Source organism: Colossoma macropomum, unplaced genomic scaffold (assembly GCF_904425465.1).
Source record: "Colossoma macropomum unplaced genomic scaffold, Colossoma_macropomum, whole genome shotgun sequence".
Taxonomy (NCBI): domain Eukaryota; kingdom Metazoa; phylum Chordata; class Actinopteri; order Characiformes; family Serrasalmidae; genus Colossoma; species Colossoma macropomum.
The window spans coordinates 1,070,550-1,091,878 of NW_023495922.1; the positions used below are offsets into that span (position 1 = coordinate 1,070,550).

Consider the following 21,329-nt stretch of genomic DNA (forward strand, 5'->3'; position numbering starts at 1 on the left):
CTATTTACATTGTACCTTGATGAACAGAAACGTACCTGTAAAGTACCCTTCTGACAAAATAGAACCAGTGTAGGAGGTGGTTTTGGATAGTAAATAAAATGGCTATATTTGAGTTGTAGTCATGGCGACCCCTGGTTCCCAGCACCACCACTGTAAAGACATCTGAACCATTTCACACCAAACCACTCTGAGTCACTCTGTTTACATCTCACACACTGAATTACGCCAGAATTTAGAAAAATCAGTAGAATTATTCTTTATGGACCATCAGTGTGGAGTCAGCATTATCTCCCTGGTTCCTATCACCACCACTGTGTCTCTGAACAACTTTGTTCACAGCTCAGTTATGAAAAATGGGTGGAATTCCCCTTTGAAAGCATGCTCACTCACACACACACACACACACACGCACACACACACACACACACACGCCACACACACACACACACACACACACACACACACACACACACACACACACTCAAACAGTTTGTCTGTCTCAGACAACATGGACATGAAACTTCCTCTGTTACTCTCCCAACTCATGTTTACAGACTGACCGCAACTCCTTTCTGCTTCTTTGTAAAGGTTTCTTATAATCTCTATGGTAGGTAGTACATCACTAAAGACGTGGACAGTCATACTGTGCGACCGTGACAATCTTGGGCTCTGCAAAGTGCTCCCATTGGAAGCTGTCGCTGCTGAATGCTTGAGTTGAAGTGGATGGACAAACTATACTATCTAACCCAAGATCCAAAGTATTGTGAGACCGTCCAGAATCTCTGTCGTGGTCAGAACTCAAGAAATGTCCTTTGTGTCTTATATGTATTATGACGGATATGCGTGTCTGTCCTATGTTACCCATGAGTCCACTGAGGTAAATGTAGGTGAATGTTTGCGAGGCCACGGGTCCCTTTGGCAGGTGAACCCGAAAAAGAGCGAGAGAGTGCATAGTCCAGATTAAATCTCCTGTCCAGAGGAAGAGACAAAGGGAGTCGCACCGCTCCCTCGGCGCGACCATCATACCCTGTTGGTGTCCACGGCGCCGCCGTCCGAGCCCTGCAGGCTCTTGACCTGGTCGAGTACCCAGCTGATGTCGGGCCGTTCCTGAGGGTTGGTCACCATGATGGAACTGAGGAGGTTCTGCAGTCCTTCGGAGTAACTGAGGTCAGAGAGGTCAGTTAGAATAATGACGTTTTTCACATTTTAGAATAAAAACAAACACATCAATACTATGAAATAGTTTATAAGAAAGTACTCCACTTGGGAATATTGGCCTTCTACCAAATATTTAAACCCCACCCCTTCCTCATCAGAACACAGCTGATTGGATGAAAAGCCGTAACGAGGCCAGATGTTTCTCTAATTAACCTTTAAAGAGAAACGCATAGCAATTAGGATGACAGGATGACTGTGGTTCCAACACTATATTATACGGAAGTCTGGAGAGGACAGAGCTCCGCTGGTGACATCCTTTATAAATAAAAACAATACATGGCCACGACTTAGTAAGAGGTGGGAACAAGATAATTAGGTCGTGGCCACGACTTAGTAAGGTGTGGAAACGCGATCCTAATGCATGGCCACAACTTACTAAAGCATGATCTCGTTCCTACGCCTTACTAAGTTGTGGCCATGACTTAATTATCTCATTCCCGTGCCTTAATAAGTCATGGCCACACATTAGGATCTCGTTCTCATGCGTTACTAATGCATATAGCCATGCATTATTTTTATTTATATGGGAGGTCACCAGCCAGGCTCCGTAGGAGAGGCCATGAGCTGTTGCTATAATATTCTGGATTGTTATCTTGGGATAAAAAGAACAGTAACTTGTTATTTCAAGACAACAATTTTGTTATGTTGAGATAACAAGATAAGTAACTCGTTACTTCAAGATATCAATGCTGTTATCTTAAGATCACAAGATAATTAACTCATTATCTCAACATAACAACCTTTGTAATCTCAAGATAACAAGATAAGTAGCTTGTTTTTTCAACATAACCTTTGCTATCTCGAGATAAGTAACTAACTATTTCAAGATAACATTTTTGTTATCTTGTGATCTCAAAATAACAAAATTGTTATGAACTTATCTCAACATAACAACCTTTGTGATCTCAAGATAAAAAGATAAGTAACTTATTTCAAAACTTTGAAAATTTTGTTATCTTGGGATCACAAGATAATTAACGTCATCTCAACAAAACCTTTGTTATCTCAAGATAACAAGATAAGTAACTTGTTATTTCAAGATAACAATTTTGTTATACTTTTGCATACGACTGAACATACAGACAATCAGGCGTGGCCAAACCTTTGACTGATAGTGTTTGCAAAATATTAAATAAATAAATAAATACATAAATACGCTTGTGGTCTTGAGAGCCACTCAACTTTGCATATACAGAGCAGGGAAAATATAAATAAACAAGTTCTGGTCAATAAATCAGTGATGCACTGACTTGCATGGTTGTGGAATGGCCACTGGGTTCTGGACAGCCAGCGCCACGCTGTCCCCCTTCTGGAAGATCAGATCATACGGTCCTTCCAGCATCATCATACAGTACAGCACACAGCCTAATGACTGGACAGAGGAACACACAGCACACGGTCATACAGAGCCAGTACTGGATAAAACAGATGACCCCAATTTAAATACCAAAATCATGAAACCATTTCCAGCAAGAAAAGACACTTCAGAGAGTTTAACTGTGTTAGTGTAACACAGACTCAACACAGCGCTGCTCTGGAAGATCAGAACGAGCTGACAGTGATTTACAAGAGGGACATCATTATAGAAACTCACTCAGTGATGCCAGAGCATTTAGCATATCACTGTATTTACAGGCTGGATCTGACTGAATCTGTGCACTTAATGGAGTAGTGGACACATCTGGACAGTATTTGTAAATTCAACAACATAGTATTTTCCTAATGAGGTCTCGAAACACTGAGTAGTGACGGGTTCGATGGTGTAGAAGGTCCAGGAACCAAACCAAAACGACTCAGTGTGAGTTCTCCCCATAATGTTACATCTGTGATAAACATTGTTGATGTTGCTTTCATTACCGTTTCTCTTACCGCGAACTCAAACAGGAATCGAGAGCGAAAGTTCATGGTGTAGCACAAGGTGACACAGGGTGCAAGTATTTAGTTCATTTTATGTTGTATATCAAACTGTTTGTAGAAAATACTATGATTTTTCTTGATACATCTCTAAACATCATCACAGGAATGTTTTTTTGGGGCATTTGTCCCCCACTTTTCTCCCCAATTTAGTCGTCTCCAATTCCACCCGCTAGTTAGGACTCCCCCAATCACACCATACCACGAACGCTAGGAGGGTGAAGGCTAACACAGGCGTCCTCCGAGACCTGTGAAGAGGCCCCGCATCTTTTCGAGTTGCCGCTAACGCAGCATCATTGGACAGCTGAACGCGCTCGGACGAAAGCGCCAACCGTCAGTTCTGTTAGGTCAGCTAACAGACGCCTGCTCTGACTAACATCTCGCTGAGTGATGGGGAGACGGGGGGCCATCCTACCCACCCAGAGAGAGTGAGGCCAATTGTGCTCTCTCGGACTCCCGGCTACGGATGGCTGTAGCATCACCAGGGATCGAACTCACGATCTCCTGAAGACAGGTTAGACGCTTAGATGGTTGCGTCACTCAGGAGCCCAGGAATGGTTTTAATATGTGAATGAGGTGCCAAATCCATGAAAATACAGTTGTACCCAAAAGTATTTGGACACTTGTGCCATTAAAAAATTAGTTCCTTGTGTTAAGAAACATGTCAACCCAGCTGGCATCTATTTTGAACAGACCATTTCAGACTGGCAAACTATTCTTTCGCCTTTGGCCACTCCTGTCCATTCATGATCGCATTAATGAACACAAGTTCACTGACAACACAGAGAGAAAAACAGCTCCAGACTTTGACATTTCCAACAGTTATATACATACATATATATATATATATATGGATGCCAAAAAGTTGAGTTCAAGCCTGACACTCACCCAAATATCTGTCTTTTCATCAATGATACAGTGGCTCTCCACGTTAAAAAGCTCTGGAGCTCTGTATGAGATCGTACACCTTTGAGCTGCCCAGTCCTGTGTGCATTAAATAGAGAGAGAGAGAGAGAGAGAGAGAGAGAGAGAGAGAGAGAGAGACACTATGACATTTAATATCATGCAAACCATACCACAGAAAAACAAAAGCAGTGGTGCTAGTACTTGGCAGAATGGCTGATTTATGCCCCCACCTGTATCGTCATGGCCTCTCGCGAGCCTCTCACTTCAATACGGGCCTTGTTCATGGAGCCCAGGTCCATCAGCACAGGCCTGTCGTTCTCCTCCAGGAGGACATTGGTGGGCTTTAGGTCCCTAAAGACACAGAGCAGAGCCGTGAGCTGAACTCCTAACTTTTAGACTGTTCATTACCAGGGGCCGGATTCGTAACAGTATCTTAAAAAAGAAAATCTTCTTAAATTTGTGTTTTTTCTTAAGTTCATTCTTAAAAAAAAGTTACAAAAAACTGATTATTCTTCAAATAACTTCTTAAGAGTTCTTTTCTTAGGTATAATTCTAAGAAAACTTAAAAATTTGGATTTAAGAACGTACTTATGAATTTACTAGTGTTTATTTTAAGAATTTTAATTTAAGCTTTTTTGAATCTGGCCCCTGAAACCTGCTTTGCAGTAAATAATAATGAGTAAGTAATGTCAACATCGATAGCTCTAAGGCTCAGTTCTCAAAGCTCAAAAAGAGAATAATGGGTTAAAGGAATTGTTAGGTTCTCCACTATGATCATTAATCATGTTGGCATTAAGGATGCATCATTGAAGCAAGCATTAAAGCAGTGGTCAGCGACACTGGTTCTAGGGATCTGCAGAGTCTGGTTCCAACAAAAATCTCCAGCTACTTCTCCAGAAGCCCTTGATGGCTGGATTAGATGTGTTAAATGCAGGTTGGAACTAAACTCTGGAGGAATTTAGATCTCCAGGAGAAGGTTTGGTGACTGCGCTAAAGCATGCTTTGCGGCCTACCTGTGAGCGTAGCCCTGGTCATGTATCACTTTGAGACCCTCACAGATGCCACGCAAAATGTGCAGAATGCGGCTCTCTGGCATGGAGCTGCCTTTGTCCCTCAGCTTCTCCAGAACAGACCAGAGACTTCCTTTCTGCAAAGGATCATCAAAACACACAGGTAAAACACCAACCAGCGTATACTGGGCACATCAGTTCCTAAAGGACCTTTTAGCCTTCAGTCACTGTTAACTATGTTATGTCATTTGGATGAAGTATTCTTTTAACATTTTTGGCTGGTGGAAATGTTACAGGTGACATACAGGCGACATCTGCCACCTGCTGAAATTTTAAATGAGCTGGAAAGGCCTGTTAACTCTGATAAAAGGCCTCAAAGGCACACATACAGCATAAGCTCCTATTCAGATCCATTGAATTACTTACATAAAAGGACTATTTGCACTAACAATGAATAGTACTGGTCCTCGCTAGTTTTCACTCAGTGATAATCATGATATGACTGAAAAACATGGTTCAAAAAGCCTCAGCTCCATCACGGTCATTCAAAGCTGGCATTATACTAACATCTTACCATCAACTTTGGTAAACATTGAGCATTTTTTTATGCAGTCATACGCAAAAGTGTAAATATTTTTGGTCAATTTATGTGTCTTGTTGAAAAGAAGATAAAAAAAAAACTTAAATGTGGCATTTTTTTGCTAATTTTACTCCAAATTAACATATTGGACCCTTTTACTATGTTATGTTACACATGTAATGTTTTATTTGTTTCAATATATTAAATTTGATTAAAAAAAAAAAAAACTTAAAAAACGAATTGCACTTGTCTCCATAAGCATTTCACTCACTGGAAGTCATGTTATGAGTTAAGAAGATTACTCAAGTTGCCTCAGCGATTGAGAGTTAGCATTATGCTAACTTCCCATCACTAACGTTGCTGTCAGACTTCTGGTAAAATATTCTTGGACTAAAATGACTACTCCGCCTAAAAATGAGTTGTACTAGTCTCTACCATCTTCCGTCCACTGGAGGTCATGTTATGACCCAAAAAGTTTACTCAAATTACCTCAGCTTCAGCCACACAAAGTTAGCACGATGCTAACGCTAGCTAAATTGAATTCGCTGTTAGACATTTAGAATATTTTGATTAATAATTCCTCCACAAACAGTATTTTTCATCAAAGTATCATCCGTAAACAGCAGTCCTGGGTAAAGCACCCCTTTAAACCGGTAACCTACGCTGATGTAGGGCAGAAGGAGCCAGGCCTCGCTCTTGCCGCTGCGCTCCGTGAAGGCGTGGCCGGTCAAGCTAAGGATGTTGGGGTGGTTGAAGAGCCGGTGCATCTCCACCTCCGTCTGCGCCTCCCGTCGCCCCTCGCGGTCATGGCACAGGATCCTTTTCAGAGCGTAGAAGCGGCCGTCCTGGGCGCCCTCCACCAGGTCCACGTAGCTAAAGCCTCTGAAGGAGGACAACCACGGAGAACCGTGAGAAACAATAGTTCTCAATCTGTAAGGGTTACTGTTGTATGGATGTTTTGGTATGAAAACTTGCTAATCGATCCAAAGCCACTCTCAGATTTTGAATCATCTGACGGTGACAATGTAGCTTATGGATGCCTGTTTCTTTTTTTTTGGCTCTAATATTCAGATGCTCTTGAAAACCTGGCTTTTTTAGATCAAAAATAAACTCAATGTATAGTAAAACAACAATAATGGCTCTTGATCACTCTCATCGATGGAGGGAACGTGCCAGAACTCCAGAAACTCCACTTTTAACCTCTTGTGCCACCAAACTACCTTCAGCACAACTATGGCTGGAAGGCCAGACACCACTACACTAGTGTTTTTTTTGTAAACCAAATATTAATGGAATGTATTGATGTATTGATATTTGGTGGGTCATGTAACAAACTCTCCCTCTTCTTGTGGGTCCTGGTATGAAAAAGGTTGGAAAGCCCTGCTCTACACTCGACTGCCTAATAAGCTCTTGGTATTCAGATCAAGTGAGCCAACTGAACTTTCCCCTAACCTTAGTTCAGTGAATATATGTGCCATTTGTGTCTTACCCCTCATCGAGTTTCTGGATGAAGTAGTATCTCTTGTTGTCGATGGTGATGGAACTGCGAGAGCAGATACACAGGGACTGCCCCATCCTTGGTCGCGCATCGCTCACCTGATCAACCAGGGGTGAGGAAGCAGAACTGGATCACAGAGAAGAATATGAAGGATATGTGGAATTACCTGAAAGCAATATTAATAATGATGTCAAGAATATTTCCTGACACTATGAGAGGTTTCTCATTAACTAAACGATTGTACTTGTTTAGTTACGTACAGAAACCTGTGAGCTGTGGCCAGTAAACCAACATCAGGAAACCTGACCTTTAGGTTTTGAGAAGTGACGCGAGTTTTCCACTGAGGTACAAGCCTGGCTGAATTATTTAAGTCTGTGAGCCGGTTGGCTGATTCTGCAGTGCCTGGAGCTTCTGCTGTAGCAGTGCCTGACTGACTGCTCCTTGTACCTCCTGATTGGTCTGCGCTTGAACTGCGTAACTGGTGCCCCTTGTAACCTCTCACTTGTCGCTTGGCTGCCATTTATTTTGCTGCATCCCTTTTCGGGGGATCTAAACAGCCCTGACTGGCTCTCTCTTGTATCTAAACAGCCCTTATTGGCTGTCTTGTTTACCGTCTCTTAAATCTGAACAGCCTTACTGGCTGCCATTGAATCTAAACAACCCTGATTGGCTGTCTCTTGCATTTAAAATAGCCCTCACTGGCTGCTTTGTATACCTAAACAGCCAGTGTCTTGCATCTAAACAGCCTTCATTGGCTGCCTACCTAAACAGTCCTTATCAGCTGTCTCTTGAATCTAAATAGCCTTCAGTGGCTGCCTCGTGTACCCAAAGAATCCTTATTGGCTGTCTCTTGCATCTAGGTAGCCCTCATTGGCTACCTCTTGTATCTAAACAGTCCTTATTGGCTGTTTCTTGCATCTGAACGGCCTTACTGGCTGCCCTTGTATCTAAACAGCCCTGGCCGGCTCTCTCTTGCATCTAGACAGCACTCATTGGCAGCCTTTTGTACCTAAACCATCCTTATGGGCCTGTATACCTAAAGAGCTCTTATTGGTGGTCCCCTTTACCCAAACAGTCTTTAAAAAAGTAAATAGCCCTGACTGGCTGCCTCGTGTATCTGAATAGCCCTGATTGGCTGCCTCTTGTATCTAAACAGCCCTAATTAGCTGCCCCATTTTGAAACAGCTCTTATTGGCTGCCCCATTTCTAATGGGCTCTGAGTGGCTGCTTCTTTTACCTAAACAGCTCCTATTGGCTGCCTCATTTCTAAAAAAAATCCTTACTCACTGCCTCTTATATCATATAGCCCTGATTAGCTGCCTTGTATTCAGAAAATCCTTACTGGCTGGCTCTTGTACGTTAACAGCCCTGATTGGCTGACTTTGCCTCGCTGCAGGCCCTGATTGGCTGACTTTGCCTCGCCGCAGCCCCTGATTGGCTGTCCTCGTCTTTAACACAAAACCCTGTAAAATGCGTTCTAAGTTAAAGCTTCGATGTAAGTGAACCACGTTCCGGTTTTCGCTCGAAGCTGCTGATGTGTTTTAGGCCTCTTCTGATTCAGCTCTCTTCTCTAAACGCTCCCTTTAAGGCCTTCAGCGCTAACGTGGCAGACTCGAGCCGGGCGGCGGGTCTAAATGTGGGTAAAATAACCTTAAAGCCTCTAAATCTCGTGTCAGAGCCGAGTCTCCAGCTGTTTAGCTGAATCAGTAACGCGGAGCCGAGGCTGCTGTTTATAGAGCCAATGTGAGCAGTGTTACCTTCACAGATGGACTCCTCCGCTCTCTCTCCCTCTCTCTCCTCCACAGAGACTCTTCCGTGTACACCGATGACGCGCTGATGACGCACAGCCTTAAAGGGCAACCCCACCGACTTTTCAAAATTTCTGCATAATTCAGTGTGTGAGCTGTAAGCAGAGTGATTCAGAGTGGTTTGGTGTGAAGTGGTTCACATGTCTTTACAGTGGTGGTGATAGGAACCAGGGGTCGCCATGACTGCAACACAAATATAGACATTTCACTTTACTGTCCAAAACCACCAGTGAACCGACACGAGTCTTCTGAGTTTATATGGATGTTGATGATGGAAAATAGTGTAAAATCTGAAATTATAAGGTTATTTTGGGGACTATTTTGCCTCACAACACCCTTTCATGAATCTCACCACCATGAATGGATTGAAATAAACTGATTAAAATACGTTTTAAGCCAAAACCTTATCACAAAACCATCATAAAACAGTGTCTCAGACACCATGCAGTGAATTCATAACCATTTCATGTAGTAACTTTATATGTGGGAGCTTTCAGAGGTGGATGTCTGGTTCCTATCAGCACCACTGTGAACTGTAAATTGAACTCATTTCTAAATTTGTACTTTTTTTGTTCTCTCTTAAATCTTTATTTCCTTTTCCGCACATATTGTAAGATTTGGGCCATTTTCTATATTTTTCTTATATTTGATGATGCACGGTTACGTGCGAATCAAATCATTATCAGCAGATATTTGCTTTAAAAAGTTTAGTATTTCAAAAAGATATTTGATGGTGTATTTATTGTTCTATTGAAGAGCAGAACGTTTAGGTGGTGCTGGGATCCACCAACATGCATGCGTTTTATTAATTTGTACTGTATTTGAAATTCTATAAATAAGTGTTATGTTCCACGTTTGTGTCTAGGCATCAGTGGATATTTGTAAATATCTGATATCGGCAATGGCCGACAATTCCAATATCAGCGCATTCCTCCCCAGTCTTTAAGACTGATATGTAAATTACCCCTGTTCTGATTGGCCACCCTGCTGTAGGTTGAGTAGGCAGACATGTAAATGTGTAAGGTTTTTGTGCCGTCACACAATCAATGAATTCAAAACTGGTTTATTTTGCAGCTCAGTTTCCATATATGTGTGTATATATGTAGGTAGCCAATGGTGCATTTTGATTTTTTTTATTCTACATCAAAAAATGAAAACAAGCAATCAAGCAGAACTGACACCTTTATTTGATATCAATAGCTATTTTGACACTTCTGGTACAAAATAAAAAGGGTTACACCAAAAGACAAAACAAACATTTAGAAAGTAGATGGCATTGGGGGCTGCACATTGTGCTTCCTTTGGTAATGTTGGCAGGAATAGAAAAGAATTTACACTCAGTCCTTTTCCAGTATTTTAGATGTTATAATGGGCTCAGACATTGTCCAGAGGTCACTTTCTTCTCAGGTCTTTTAAAACTCTTCTCCCTCCTCGTCTTCCTCAAATGAGTCGATACCCACTTCTTCGTAATCCTTCTCCAGGGCTGCCATGTCTTCACGAGCCTCAGAGAACTCTCCCTCCTCCATGCCTTCCCCCACGTACCAGTGCACAAAGGCCCGCTTGGCGTACATCAAGTCAAACTTGTGGTCCAGGCGAGCCCAGGCTTCAGCAATGGCTGTGGTGTTGCTCAGCATGCACACAGCCCTCTGGACCTTGGCCAGGTCACCACCGGGTACCACAGTCGGGGGCTGGTAGTTGATTCCCACCTTGAAGCCAGTGGGGCACCAGTCCACAAACTGGATGCTCCTCTTGGTCTTGATGGCTGCGATGGCCACGTTGACGTCCTTGGGCACAACGTCGCCACGGTACAGCAGGCAGCAGGCCATGTACTTCCCGTGCCGCGGGTCGCACTTCACCATTTGGTTGCTGGGCTCGAAGCAGGAGTTGGTGATCTCGGCCACTGAGAGCTGCTCATGGTAGGCCTTCTCGGCAGAGATGACTGGTGCATACGTAGCGAGGGGAAAGTGGATTCTGGGATATGGCACCAGGTTGGTCTGGAACTCCGTCAGGTCCACATTCAGGGCGCCATCGAAGCGGAGGGAGGCGGTGATGGAGGACACGATCTGGCTGATGAGCCGGTTGAGGTTAGTGTAGGACGGGCGCTCGATGTCCAGGTTCCTCCGGCAGATGTCGTAGATGGCCTCATTGTCCACCATGAAGGCGCAGTCGGAATGCTCCAACGTGGTGTGAGTGGTCAGGATGGAGTTGTATGGCTCCACCACAGCCGTGGACACCTGCGGTGCTGGGTAGATGGCGAACTCCAGCTTGGACTTTTTGCCAAAGTCAACAGAGAGACGCTCCATCAGGAGGGAGGTGAATCCAGACCCTGTTCCTCCACCGAAGCTGTGGAATACCAGGAAGCCCTGCAGTCCTGTGCACTGGTCAGCCTGTACAGAAGAGGTGATACTCATTATATAATCTTGACTATATCTAGTTTTAAAAAAACAATCAGAATTTTCTCAAAGGTTAGTATTTGTTCCAACTGTAGTAGAACATTAGACAATAATCTCAAGAATCAATCTATCAAACCACAGCGTTATCTGACCAATTAACCAGGTTGCTTTAGCAGTTAACAATTTGGTAAGCAAATAATACTGTACTGGAACAGTTATGATGATCATCCTTTGCATAATGCTAACCAAACCAAGTGGTTCTCAATCTCTGTCTTGGGGTATGCTGCACATTTAGGAGTTTCCCTATCTTCAAAAATGCCTGATGCAACTAAGTGAACTAATTAGCAAGTCACCCTCGAGGTGAGCTGGGTGTGGTGAAGCAGGAAAATCACTACAACATGTAAGACATTCACACTCCAGGACCAGGACTGAGAACCACTGATCTGACTTTTCCACAATCTTACCAGTTTGCGGATGCGGTCAAGGACAGAGTCTATGATCTCCTTGCCGATGGTGTAGTGACCTCGAGCGTAGTTATTGGCTGCATCCTCCTTTCCTGAGATCAACTGCTCCGGGTGGAAGAGTTGGCGGTAGGTACCGGTACGCACCTCATCTGGAACACAAGGTTGTACAAATTCAGTTCAGAACATCTGGTGGACCCAACTTTGGAGCAAATGCCTGAAAATTGCTGTAAAATGACTGGCAGTCAAGCTGTACTCTGTTTGATATATGCATAAAGTGTCTTAACCACCAAGAACTTGGTTAGAAAATGGCCTCTGTAGGGCTCTTTGAAGAAGATTCATTGGCTCAGAGGTACAGCATCACATGCTAGACCAAATTGGACTGAAGGCAAGATTTAGTCACCTATGACTGTGGGCTCCAGGTCCACAAAGATGGCACGAGGTACATATTTTCCAGCGCCAGTCTCGCTAAAGAAGGTAGTGAATGAGTCATCATGGCCACCAACAGGCTTTTGGCTGGGCATCTGTCCATCAGGCTGGATACCATGCTCCAGACAGTACAGCTCCCAGCAGGTGTTACCCATCTGAACACCGGCCTGGCCCACATGGACAGAGATGCACTCACGCTGTAGAGCAACAGAAACACAGTACACATGATAAGTCATTAGGGGCTAAACACGAGTCCTCTTGAGTCACAGTCAAGTTCTCTGACTTTTTTAAGACTTGTAAAACAATCTAATTGTAATTCAAATGTAACGTAGCACCACATTTTCAATGACGATATACCAAATTTATAAACATAAAGAGTGGAACTGCTTTTCATATAAGTATTTTGTTAAAGACACATCCATTCTCAATCGACTGGGCTGTAATGACTGTAAAACCAGTTATAAATTCTACGGGTTGTGATTTGGGGGGTTGAATGTATGTAGAATATAATTAGAGCTACTGTAGGATCATTTTAACACATAATATCGTAGTAAAGTATAGAAAATCGGATTGAATACATACATAATTTGGCTCTGATAGTGGAGCATAAAAACTGCAAGCAAAAGAGTGTTTGATGCGCAATGCCGCCACATAAATAGGGCTTATTCAAATCACCTCTATGTAAATTTAGGATCCGGGCTACCAATAGGGTTTCTACACCATTACTTACAGAAATCCAGGTACAGCAGTATGGTTTCTCTATGCAAAGACTCGTGTGTTATTTATGCTGTAGACTGGATTTTAGCATTAGCTGTTGGGCAGCAGTTGCTGAGGCCTATTCCACTCTTCTAAATGCGTATATGACTATGCTTAACCGCCTACCATTGATGGATTACGCAAATGGGACTAAACTGTGGCACTTTGTCTTTGTTCAAGGGAGTTTTGTGGTTACTGCCAGGGGGCAGCAGCAAACAAACTGTTTAAAGTGAGCTGTGGGCCACATGACTGACACATGCAGGTGACAGGTTGGATCAAGGGGAGTGAATGGAGCTTTACATACACACTTCCAACCTGTTTGGCCAGACTTGGTCTGCTAATTTCAATAATGCCTCGGAGCAAATTCATCCTCCATGCATGGCATGCTGTTTTCAGCAGATAGAAACAACACGTCATGCATCGCTGCTTGGAAAGGGCGGCTGCCGAACGGTCTCACCAGGAGATGTCACACACACACATAAACCCAGAGAAATGTTTTCCAGTTTTGTTCCTCGCTGCTCGTCCTGGCTCAAACAAGCCTGCACAAAGCTGCGAAAGACCAGAGCGCTGACAGAGTTTCTGCGGGTTTATGTGAGTGGTTTTAGAGCGGGGGCCTACGCCCTAATGTGGAATCTGCATGCCCCCGAGAAAAACAGAGGGAGTTGTAAATGAGGTGAAAACAAGACCCCTCGAAAGTACGCTCGTACCACTTCTGAGCTTCTGAGATACGTAAAATGTGACGAAAATCATTACGTATTCAAAGTCAACCTGAAATCAAAATAGACCTTTTTCAAGCCAACTTCGTTCTTCATTATCTTCTTCTACGGTCAAAACTTTGCAATGTTACTCCTTCTACAGCTTTCGAGCTAGAACCACCAAAGTTGGTGGGATTGTAAAGCCTATAACCAAATAGGTTGCCTGTGCTTTCCTGACCGATTTGACTTACAGTGTTCATACAGCGCTCGCTCAAACATGATTTATTTCCTTAGGAATTAATGGGGGGAATGCTCAACTCCCTCAACACCATTCCACCTATATAATCATGCGTATACGTCTAACTATTTTGCCACCACAGTCAGTATACACTTTATAGCCAAATGTTTTTGGACTCCTATCTTATGACCCCTTCGTACAAGTATGCTAGCAACATCTTAGCAACCACCTGGGATATTAAGTTGTCAAAACTGATCAAAGTTGTTCTGCAATTGCTTTAGCTTTTGGACAAGCCACCTTAAAGTTTGTTCACAAACTTTTCCTGTCTAGTTTACCAGGTCAGTTTGCTAACCTGGTCATATTATGCACAATTCATCAAATTACACCATTAAAAAAAACAGAATTCTTGTTTTTCTGTGAACTTCCATCAAAATATAATGACTTGTCTTTCATGTCTGAAAGGTCTTCTGATTTTGCTCCCCCGTGGGCAGAGTAAAATAATATAAACCCTTTAAGGCCAGCTAAAAAATGTGTCTATTTCTGTCATTTATGTGCTAATCCCATGATTTCTCAGTGACGTTTTTGTGTTTTTTATGATATGTAAAGAATAAAGAATCATGCTTGATTGTTATTCTGATTAAACAAACTCAGAGCCAGTAAAGGAAGCCTCGTGCATCTTCTACACAGTGATAGGAAACATGGCATCACACAGAAAGCTCTAATTCCAAATGCTGATAAGTTTAACTGTGGCAAACGTGAACATGCATGCGTTGTAACTCTTCTAGCAGCAAATTTAAATGAGTTTAAGGGGCCATATCTTTCATTATGCATTATATTATTACTCTATATCTATTCTTCTCAAAAATGTCTCCCAGAAATTGTACTTGTACTTAATTGCTGTTTTACAGTTTTGACTGGAACTCAAATAAATGAAAGGTGGTCTTTGATTTGGTGTTGTACTGTAGTTATGACAGTGAGGAACTGCAGCGTGGGCCACATACAGGCCAATGGACTTTAAGGGTTAAATAGGTCTATTAATAAGCCTAAATAGGTCAAGATGACGCTGTTTTGCAATAGCCGGTCTGCAAACACAAATATCATGTGTGCTCTGTACTGTGACTTATGCTGACACATTGTTAAGACATGTACTATGGAGGATCAATGCTTCAGTCCAGCGTCTACATAGGAGTGCTAAAAAAGTGCTTGGTAATAGTTTGAGCTGCAAATCTGTGTCGAAACTCCAGAGAGGCGTCCCACTTTGGTGCTATAAGGTGCCCGCATTCGTCCACTTCTCTGTCAGCTTCTCTTCTCTCTCGAATCCTCTCTGTGGTGTTAGGGACACTATTTTTACCCCCTGCCCCTTCCAGCGGCCTGTCATTGGACAGGGGGATTACTCTGGCACTTGGGCCTGCCTAGTTTGGGCATGGCAGCCAGGTCAAAAGGCAGCTAAAGCAGTTATTTATGGGTTGCTGTAACTGTTCCATCTCCCCACCCATACGGCCTTACTAGCCCACTGCCCCTCTACTCTCAGTCTCCTACAATGCTGAACTTTCTTCTGCAGGGATATTTTTCAAACCAAAGTTCAGTCTTAGAAATTGGTCGATCATTTTCTGAAGTAATCAAACACATTCAGTGGTGTTGAGGTCTGGACTCTGGGGTGGTCAGTCCATTGTTCAGCTTCTTTGTTTGATGTGTCCGTCTCCTTTTCTCAGTGAGGTTCTTCTTGAACAGCTACACATCCTTTCAGACCCATAGCGCTGAGTCGTCTTCTCACAGTGGTCTTCCAGGTGGTTGTTAGGAGGCCCATTTTCTCTGTATCACTTTTAATCAATTTTGGAAACTACTTTGACTTTACTTTCCTTTTACTTTTCCCTTCATTGTGTAAATGGATTCTATCGAACATTTTCAAGTATTATATACATAACTATATGTCCTGTATGTATTACATATATGTAAGTACCAGTATATAATAAAACATTTCTAAATCTAACCCTAACCTTAACCTCAGGAATCATAAAGAAATGGTTTTACTCTTTCATTTAAAAAAAAATGGAACCTGGATATTTTATAAATGGCTCTTTGTAAAGGCTTTATAAAGAGGCCTTTGGTTGTTTCTTTATGTTAGTCCTATTTTCCTCTGGTTTTCCAACAAAGTCAAAACAACGTATGAAGGTTTCTTCTCTTTAACCCACAGCACAGACTCTAACAGTCTCTCTGTCGCTTTCTTTACTACCAGCCAATAACAGAGGCCCTCCGATAACCAGCAGGCCTGTTTACAGCCAGCTATGATTGTTAACTTCCTGCTTGTGGGATTTGTTTTCCATCAGCCTCCAACTCCAACCCACAAGGGCAAATTGTGAACAGGAGTGGACAAATAAAGGCCTTTTATACTCGCTGCTCTTCGCTGTGCTCTTTTTCCATCTGGTTTTAAATGGCTGCAGACTACACACAGCATGTGGTAGTACAACAGCACCGTGCTGACAAACTTAAAGGTACGTGTGTGTCATCAATGGGCTTCAGGTCACAAGACTTTCCCAGTAGGTCAGCAAGTCTTGCCGTCTAGTGGGTGTGTGTGGGCTTCTGGTTGAACACAGATAAGTAGACCACAGGATTGCCTAATGTAAATGGACTTTACCTTTATTGATACAGTAAAAGCTGCACTTGGTTAATGTTTAACTTTATGGAGGGTTTGGATGATTAGAAACCTGCATTCCACTTTGAACGTAGAGCTACAGTCTTAAAAATAAAGATGCCAAGTAGGGTTCTTTGGTGTGATACTATATATATATATATATATACACACATATATGTATATATATGTAACAAAGTGTTCTTCAGATTGATGGAGAATGTGCTGTATATGGTTCTATAGAGAATCTTTTTGAAAATCGTTCTATATAGCACCAAAAAGGGTTCTTCTATTATTACAAGCTTGACATCGTAGCAATAGAAGAACGCTTTTTGGTGCTATGTAGAACCATTTTGGAAAAGGTTCTACATAGAACCCTCTACAGCACATTCTGAGGAGAACTTTCACGATGCAAAGAACCCTTTAATCATGCAAAGAGTGTTCATGGTTCTATATAGAAACTCTTAAGAGTGTACAATGTCAAACTTGTAACAATAAAGAACCCTTTTTTGGTGGTATATAGAACCCTTTTCAAAAGATGCTATATAGAACCATAGACAACACATTCTCCATCAATCTGAAGAATGCTTTCATGATGCAAAGAACCCTTTAATCATGCAAAGGGTTCTTTGAGTGTTCATGCTACTATATAAAACCTTTTTTTTTTACTAAAGGACCCTTGAAGAACCATCATTTGAAGAGTATATAATGTCAAGCTTGTAACAATAGAAGAAACCTTTTTGGTGCTATATAGAGCCTTTTTTCAAAAAGGTTCTACATAGAACCATCTACAGCACATTCTGAAGAACATGATGCAAAGAACCCTTTAATCATGCAAAGGGTTCATTGAGTGTTCATGGCTCTATACAGAACCATTTTCTTTACTAAAGAACTCTTGAAGAACTATTTTCTAAGAGTGTATATAAGTAATTAACTATTAAGTAAGATGTCTAACATGTGTTTTTCATATATACGTAATAATAGTAAGATATATAATAAATACTGCTTTTCCTAAAACCATACATAAAAGCCAAGAAGCACTTAGAAACCTTTAGCACTTCTCTAAAGAGGTCTGTTCTAAGTTCATTACACAGTTACGACACTTCTATGTAGCACACCCCTGCATAAATAGTGTGTGTTACTAAAGCTAATACGCCATGAAAGCTGACATACATGAAACCTGCAGTGGTTCTTTATGCTATGATTATAATGCTGTGAACTGGCGGAGTAAAGAAGGAGTGAGAAAATGTGAAATAGCCTGATCTGCCGAGCAGCTGGAGACCTTAAAAACAAACGTTCCACACCCCCGCCGCCTTCTGACCGACTTACTTCACCCTGTGACGGTGTGAAAAAGACAGCTGGTGTCCGAACTACATCCTTTAACTGGCTACAAACAGTCGTCTTTCAGGTTTTGAACAATCAGCCTTGCAAACATGTGGTTCAGGCCTGTTCCTACTGAGAAAAGGGCCTCTGACACACTGATCAGGCCTAAATCTCATCTCGAGCCTTTTTCAAGGCTGTAGTGGAGAATGTGGAACCACTCAGTTAACTGTTCAGGTTTGACCAGTTGAGAAAAGAGCACAGAACCAGTAAAGCGAACATATACCAGCAAAGCTAACACAGATAACCTGTAACACCAGCAAACACTCCCTCTAACCACACTCAATCATTCTGGATATGCAAGAACGTTCTTCAGCATAGCTCAGTGTTCTTGAGTTCTCTGCGAAAGGCCACCTGTGCATACTTGTTTAGGCTAAACGAGCCAATTTAAACACAGGGTAACAGTTCTTGTGAGACAGGATGAGCGAGTTCCACACTTTTTCCTGTATTTAATGCACAACACAGAGCATTAATAGCTCCCTATTCTCTGTATAACACGCTACTCTGACCTTTACACCGTGAAAGTTCACTGAGTTTCAGTGACACTCCCCAAACAGTGCACTGCATAAGGCATGCAATAACAGCCTTCCTGTTTTCTGTGTAGAGCACATAACAGGCAATAATGACCCTGCTCCCTACATAGTGCACTATCTAGGGAGGAAACAAGAAACAGTCCTTTTATGGCTTAAGTAGTTCAATACATTAAAGAATAGCTTCCTACTCCCTAGATAGTGAGAGTGCACTATTTATTCTCTATATAGTGTACTATCTAGAACACTAAACAATGACTACTCCAAATATGGTGTACTAACTAGAACATTAAATAATGACTATTTATTCTCTATATAGTGTACAAGCTAGAACATTAAATAATGACTATTTATTCTCTATATAGTGTACTACCTAGAACATTAAATAATGACTACTCCACATAGAGTGTACTACTTAGAACATTAAATAATGACTATTTATTCTCTATATTGTGTACAAGCTAGAACATTAAATAATGACTGCTACACATATAGTGTACTAACTAGAACATTAAATAATGACTATTTATTCTCTATATAGTGTACTACCTAGAACATTAAATAATGACTGCTACACATATAGTGTACTACCTAGAACATTAAATAATGACTGCTACACATATAGTGTACTAGCTAGAACATTAAATAATGACTTTATTCTCTATATAGTGTACTACCTAGAACATTAAATAATGACTGCTTCTCATATAGTGTACTAGCTAGAACATTAAATCATGACTATTTATTTTCTCTATAGTGTACTACCCAGAGCATGAAATAATGGCTATTTACTCCATATGTACTGTACTAGCTAGAACATTAACTAACAACTATTTATTCTCTATATAGTGTCCTCCCTAGAATATTAAATAATGACTGTTCCACATATAGTGTACTAGCTAGAACATTAAACAGTGACTGCTCCACATATAGTGTACTAGCTAGAACATTAAAAAGTGACTGCTCCACATATAATGTACTAGCTAGAACATTAAATCATGACTGCTTCACATAGTGTACTAGCTAGAACATTAAATCATGACTGCTCCACATATAGTGTACTAGCTAGAACATTAAACAGTGACTGCTCCACATATAATGTACTAGCTAGAACATTAAACAGTGACTGCTTCACATAGTGTACTAGCTAGAACATTAAACAGTGACTGCTCCACATATAATGTACTAGCTAGAACATTAAACAGTGACTGCTCCACATATAGTGTACTAGCTAGAACATTAAATAATGACTGCTCCACATATAGTGTACTAGCTAGAACATTAAACAGTCACTGCTCCACATATAATGTACTAGCTAGAACATTAAACAGTGACTGCTCCACATATAGTGTACTAGCTAGAACATTAAACCTTAGTCTCTTCAACCCCAGTATAATACGCTGCATAGAATGTGAAATAGTGGTTCTTCACTCTCTATATAGTGCACTATGTAGGGCATGAAAGAATGGCTCCCTGCTCACAGAGTAGTGCACTATATACTGCATGATGTAATGGCCCCTTGTGCCCTAGATAGTGCACTACATTTGGCTTTAAATAATGTCCCACTCCCAATATAGTGCACTATATAGCACATGTAATAGTAGCTCTGTGTTCACCATACATTGCACTACACAGGGCTTAAAGTAATGACTCCCTGTTTATTGATTCACTGCTCTGCTCTACACTGTAAACATCATTAATCATGGGTAACATTATATCATTTAACTACAGACAGTTCACTGTGAACAAAAGGCCGTTTGAGGCCTTTAAGAAGTCGGTGCCAGATGTTGTAGCATACAGACCTGGCAACAGGGTCCATTTGACACCGGAACAGGCTGCATATCACTGCTGTCTCACCAAAACCTCGTTTTTCAGCTTTTGACATGATTTAAAAATACTTACTGTCCTTTACATTGTGTGCGAATTTCATGATGAATGGACCAAAAGAAACAGCCCAAAATGACTCGGAAAGACGTCTGGTTCCATTGACTTACATTAAAAGTAATGTATGTTTTTTCCTTCTCCTGTAAAGTTACCATTTTGCAAAAACCAGGTTTTGTTCCGACAGCAGCGATACACTTATATATGTTTAAGGCAGCACTTTGTTTGGCTGCTTTACTACTTTACAGCCAAACTGTACAGTTCAGAGGTAAAAACATTAAAACAGGTACTGATTTTAGGAAAAAGAGTAACATGATGTGGTTTTACTCACCATTTTGCTCTTGTTTGTGTCTTTTCAGAAGGAACTGAAGCAGCTTGGTCCTCACACTGTACCTATAATGGGGTATTAGTGAGACACTCACATCTGCTGCTGACACTCCTACCTTTTATACCTAGACCTTTTTTTTTGAGGAGGAGGAGCACTGGAGGAGGAGCATGGCCTTGCTCCGCCCCTCCCCTCCCTCCTCTATCCATTTTTTTTTTAAGTTGTTTTGTGGTGACTGTGGGAATGACTAATCCAACACATCAAGCCAATCTATGGGATATTCCCTGGAAATCTATTTTAGTCCCGTTCAGGATTCCTACCTGTTTTCCTACTCAAACTGCCATTCCATTTCCAGACAAACACCATCTGGACTGCTACTTACACTCGTGTGCAAAAGTTTTGGCACCCCCGGTCAAATTTCCATACTGTTGTTGACTTTCTAGGTGAAAATAAGTGAACACGTCCTCTACAGAGAACAAGCTTCTGCACGGCTACTGTTTATTTACTGAATTTAACTTGTTGGAAACAAAACAAAACAAAGTGTGGCGTGTGCAAAAGTTATGGCACCTTTTATGTTTTAGGTTTTTCCAAAATGTTAAACTCAGCTAATAGATAGAAGCTGTGCACAGAAGTTTGCAGAGCAGTGCCATGTTTAAGTTTGTTCTCTATATAGGGTTA

The 21,329-nt window shown here is 41.6% G+C and overlaps 2 protein-coding genes across 4 annotated transcripts; both read right to left on the reverse strand.

The window, feature by feature from the left end:
- Positions 1-403: 403 nt before the first annotated feature.
- Positions 404-8,942, reverse strand: stk16 (serine/threonine kinase 16). Of its 3 annotated transcripts, none has more exons than XM_036564043.1 (8): positions 8,884-8,942; positions 7,118-7,292; positions 6,291-6,510; positions 5,052-5,185; positions 4,269-4,389; positions 4,021-4,116; positions 2,469-2,590; positions 404-1,162 (listed from the first exon to the last, which is right to left on the reverse strand). In XM_036564043.1, exons 2-8 carry the CDS (start codon positions 7,201-7,203, stop codon positions 1,021-1,023), a joined length of 921 nt encoding a protein of 306 aa, XP_036419936.1. In that variant the 5' UTR covers positions 7,204-7,292; positions 8,884-8,942; the 3' UTR covers positions 404-1,020. The 3 variants fall into 3 exon arrangements, with proteins under 3 accessions (XP_036419936.1, XP_036419935.1, XP_036419937.1); XM_036564042.1 differs by having other exon boundaries at positions 995-1,162; positions 7,118-7,252; positions 8,884-8,933; XM_036564044.1 differs by having other exon boundaries at positions 995-1,162; positions 7,118-7,224; positions 8,884-8,929.
- A 1,156-nt stretch (positions 8,943-10,098) lies between these two features.
- tuba8l2 (tubulin, alpha 8 like 2) lies at positions 10,099-20,777 on the reverse strand. Its single transcript, XM_036564024.1, has 4 exons — positions 20,658-20,777; positions 12,192-12,414; positions 11,792-11,940; positions 10,099-11,321 (listed from the first exon to the last, which is right to left on the reverse strand). The coding sequence occupies exons 1-4, from the start codon at positions 20,658-20,660 to the stop codon at positions 10,347-10,349; spliced, it is 1,350 nt and encodes a 449-aa protein (XP_036419917.1). The 5' UTR covers positions 20,661-20,777; the 3' UTR covers positions 10,099-10,346.
- Between the last annotated feature and the right edge of the window lie 552 nt (positions 20,778-21,329).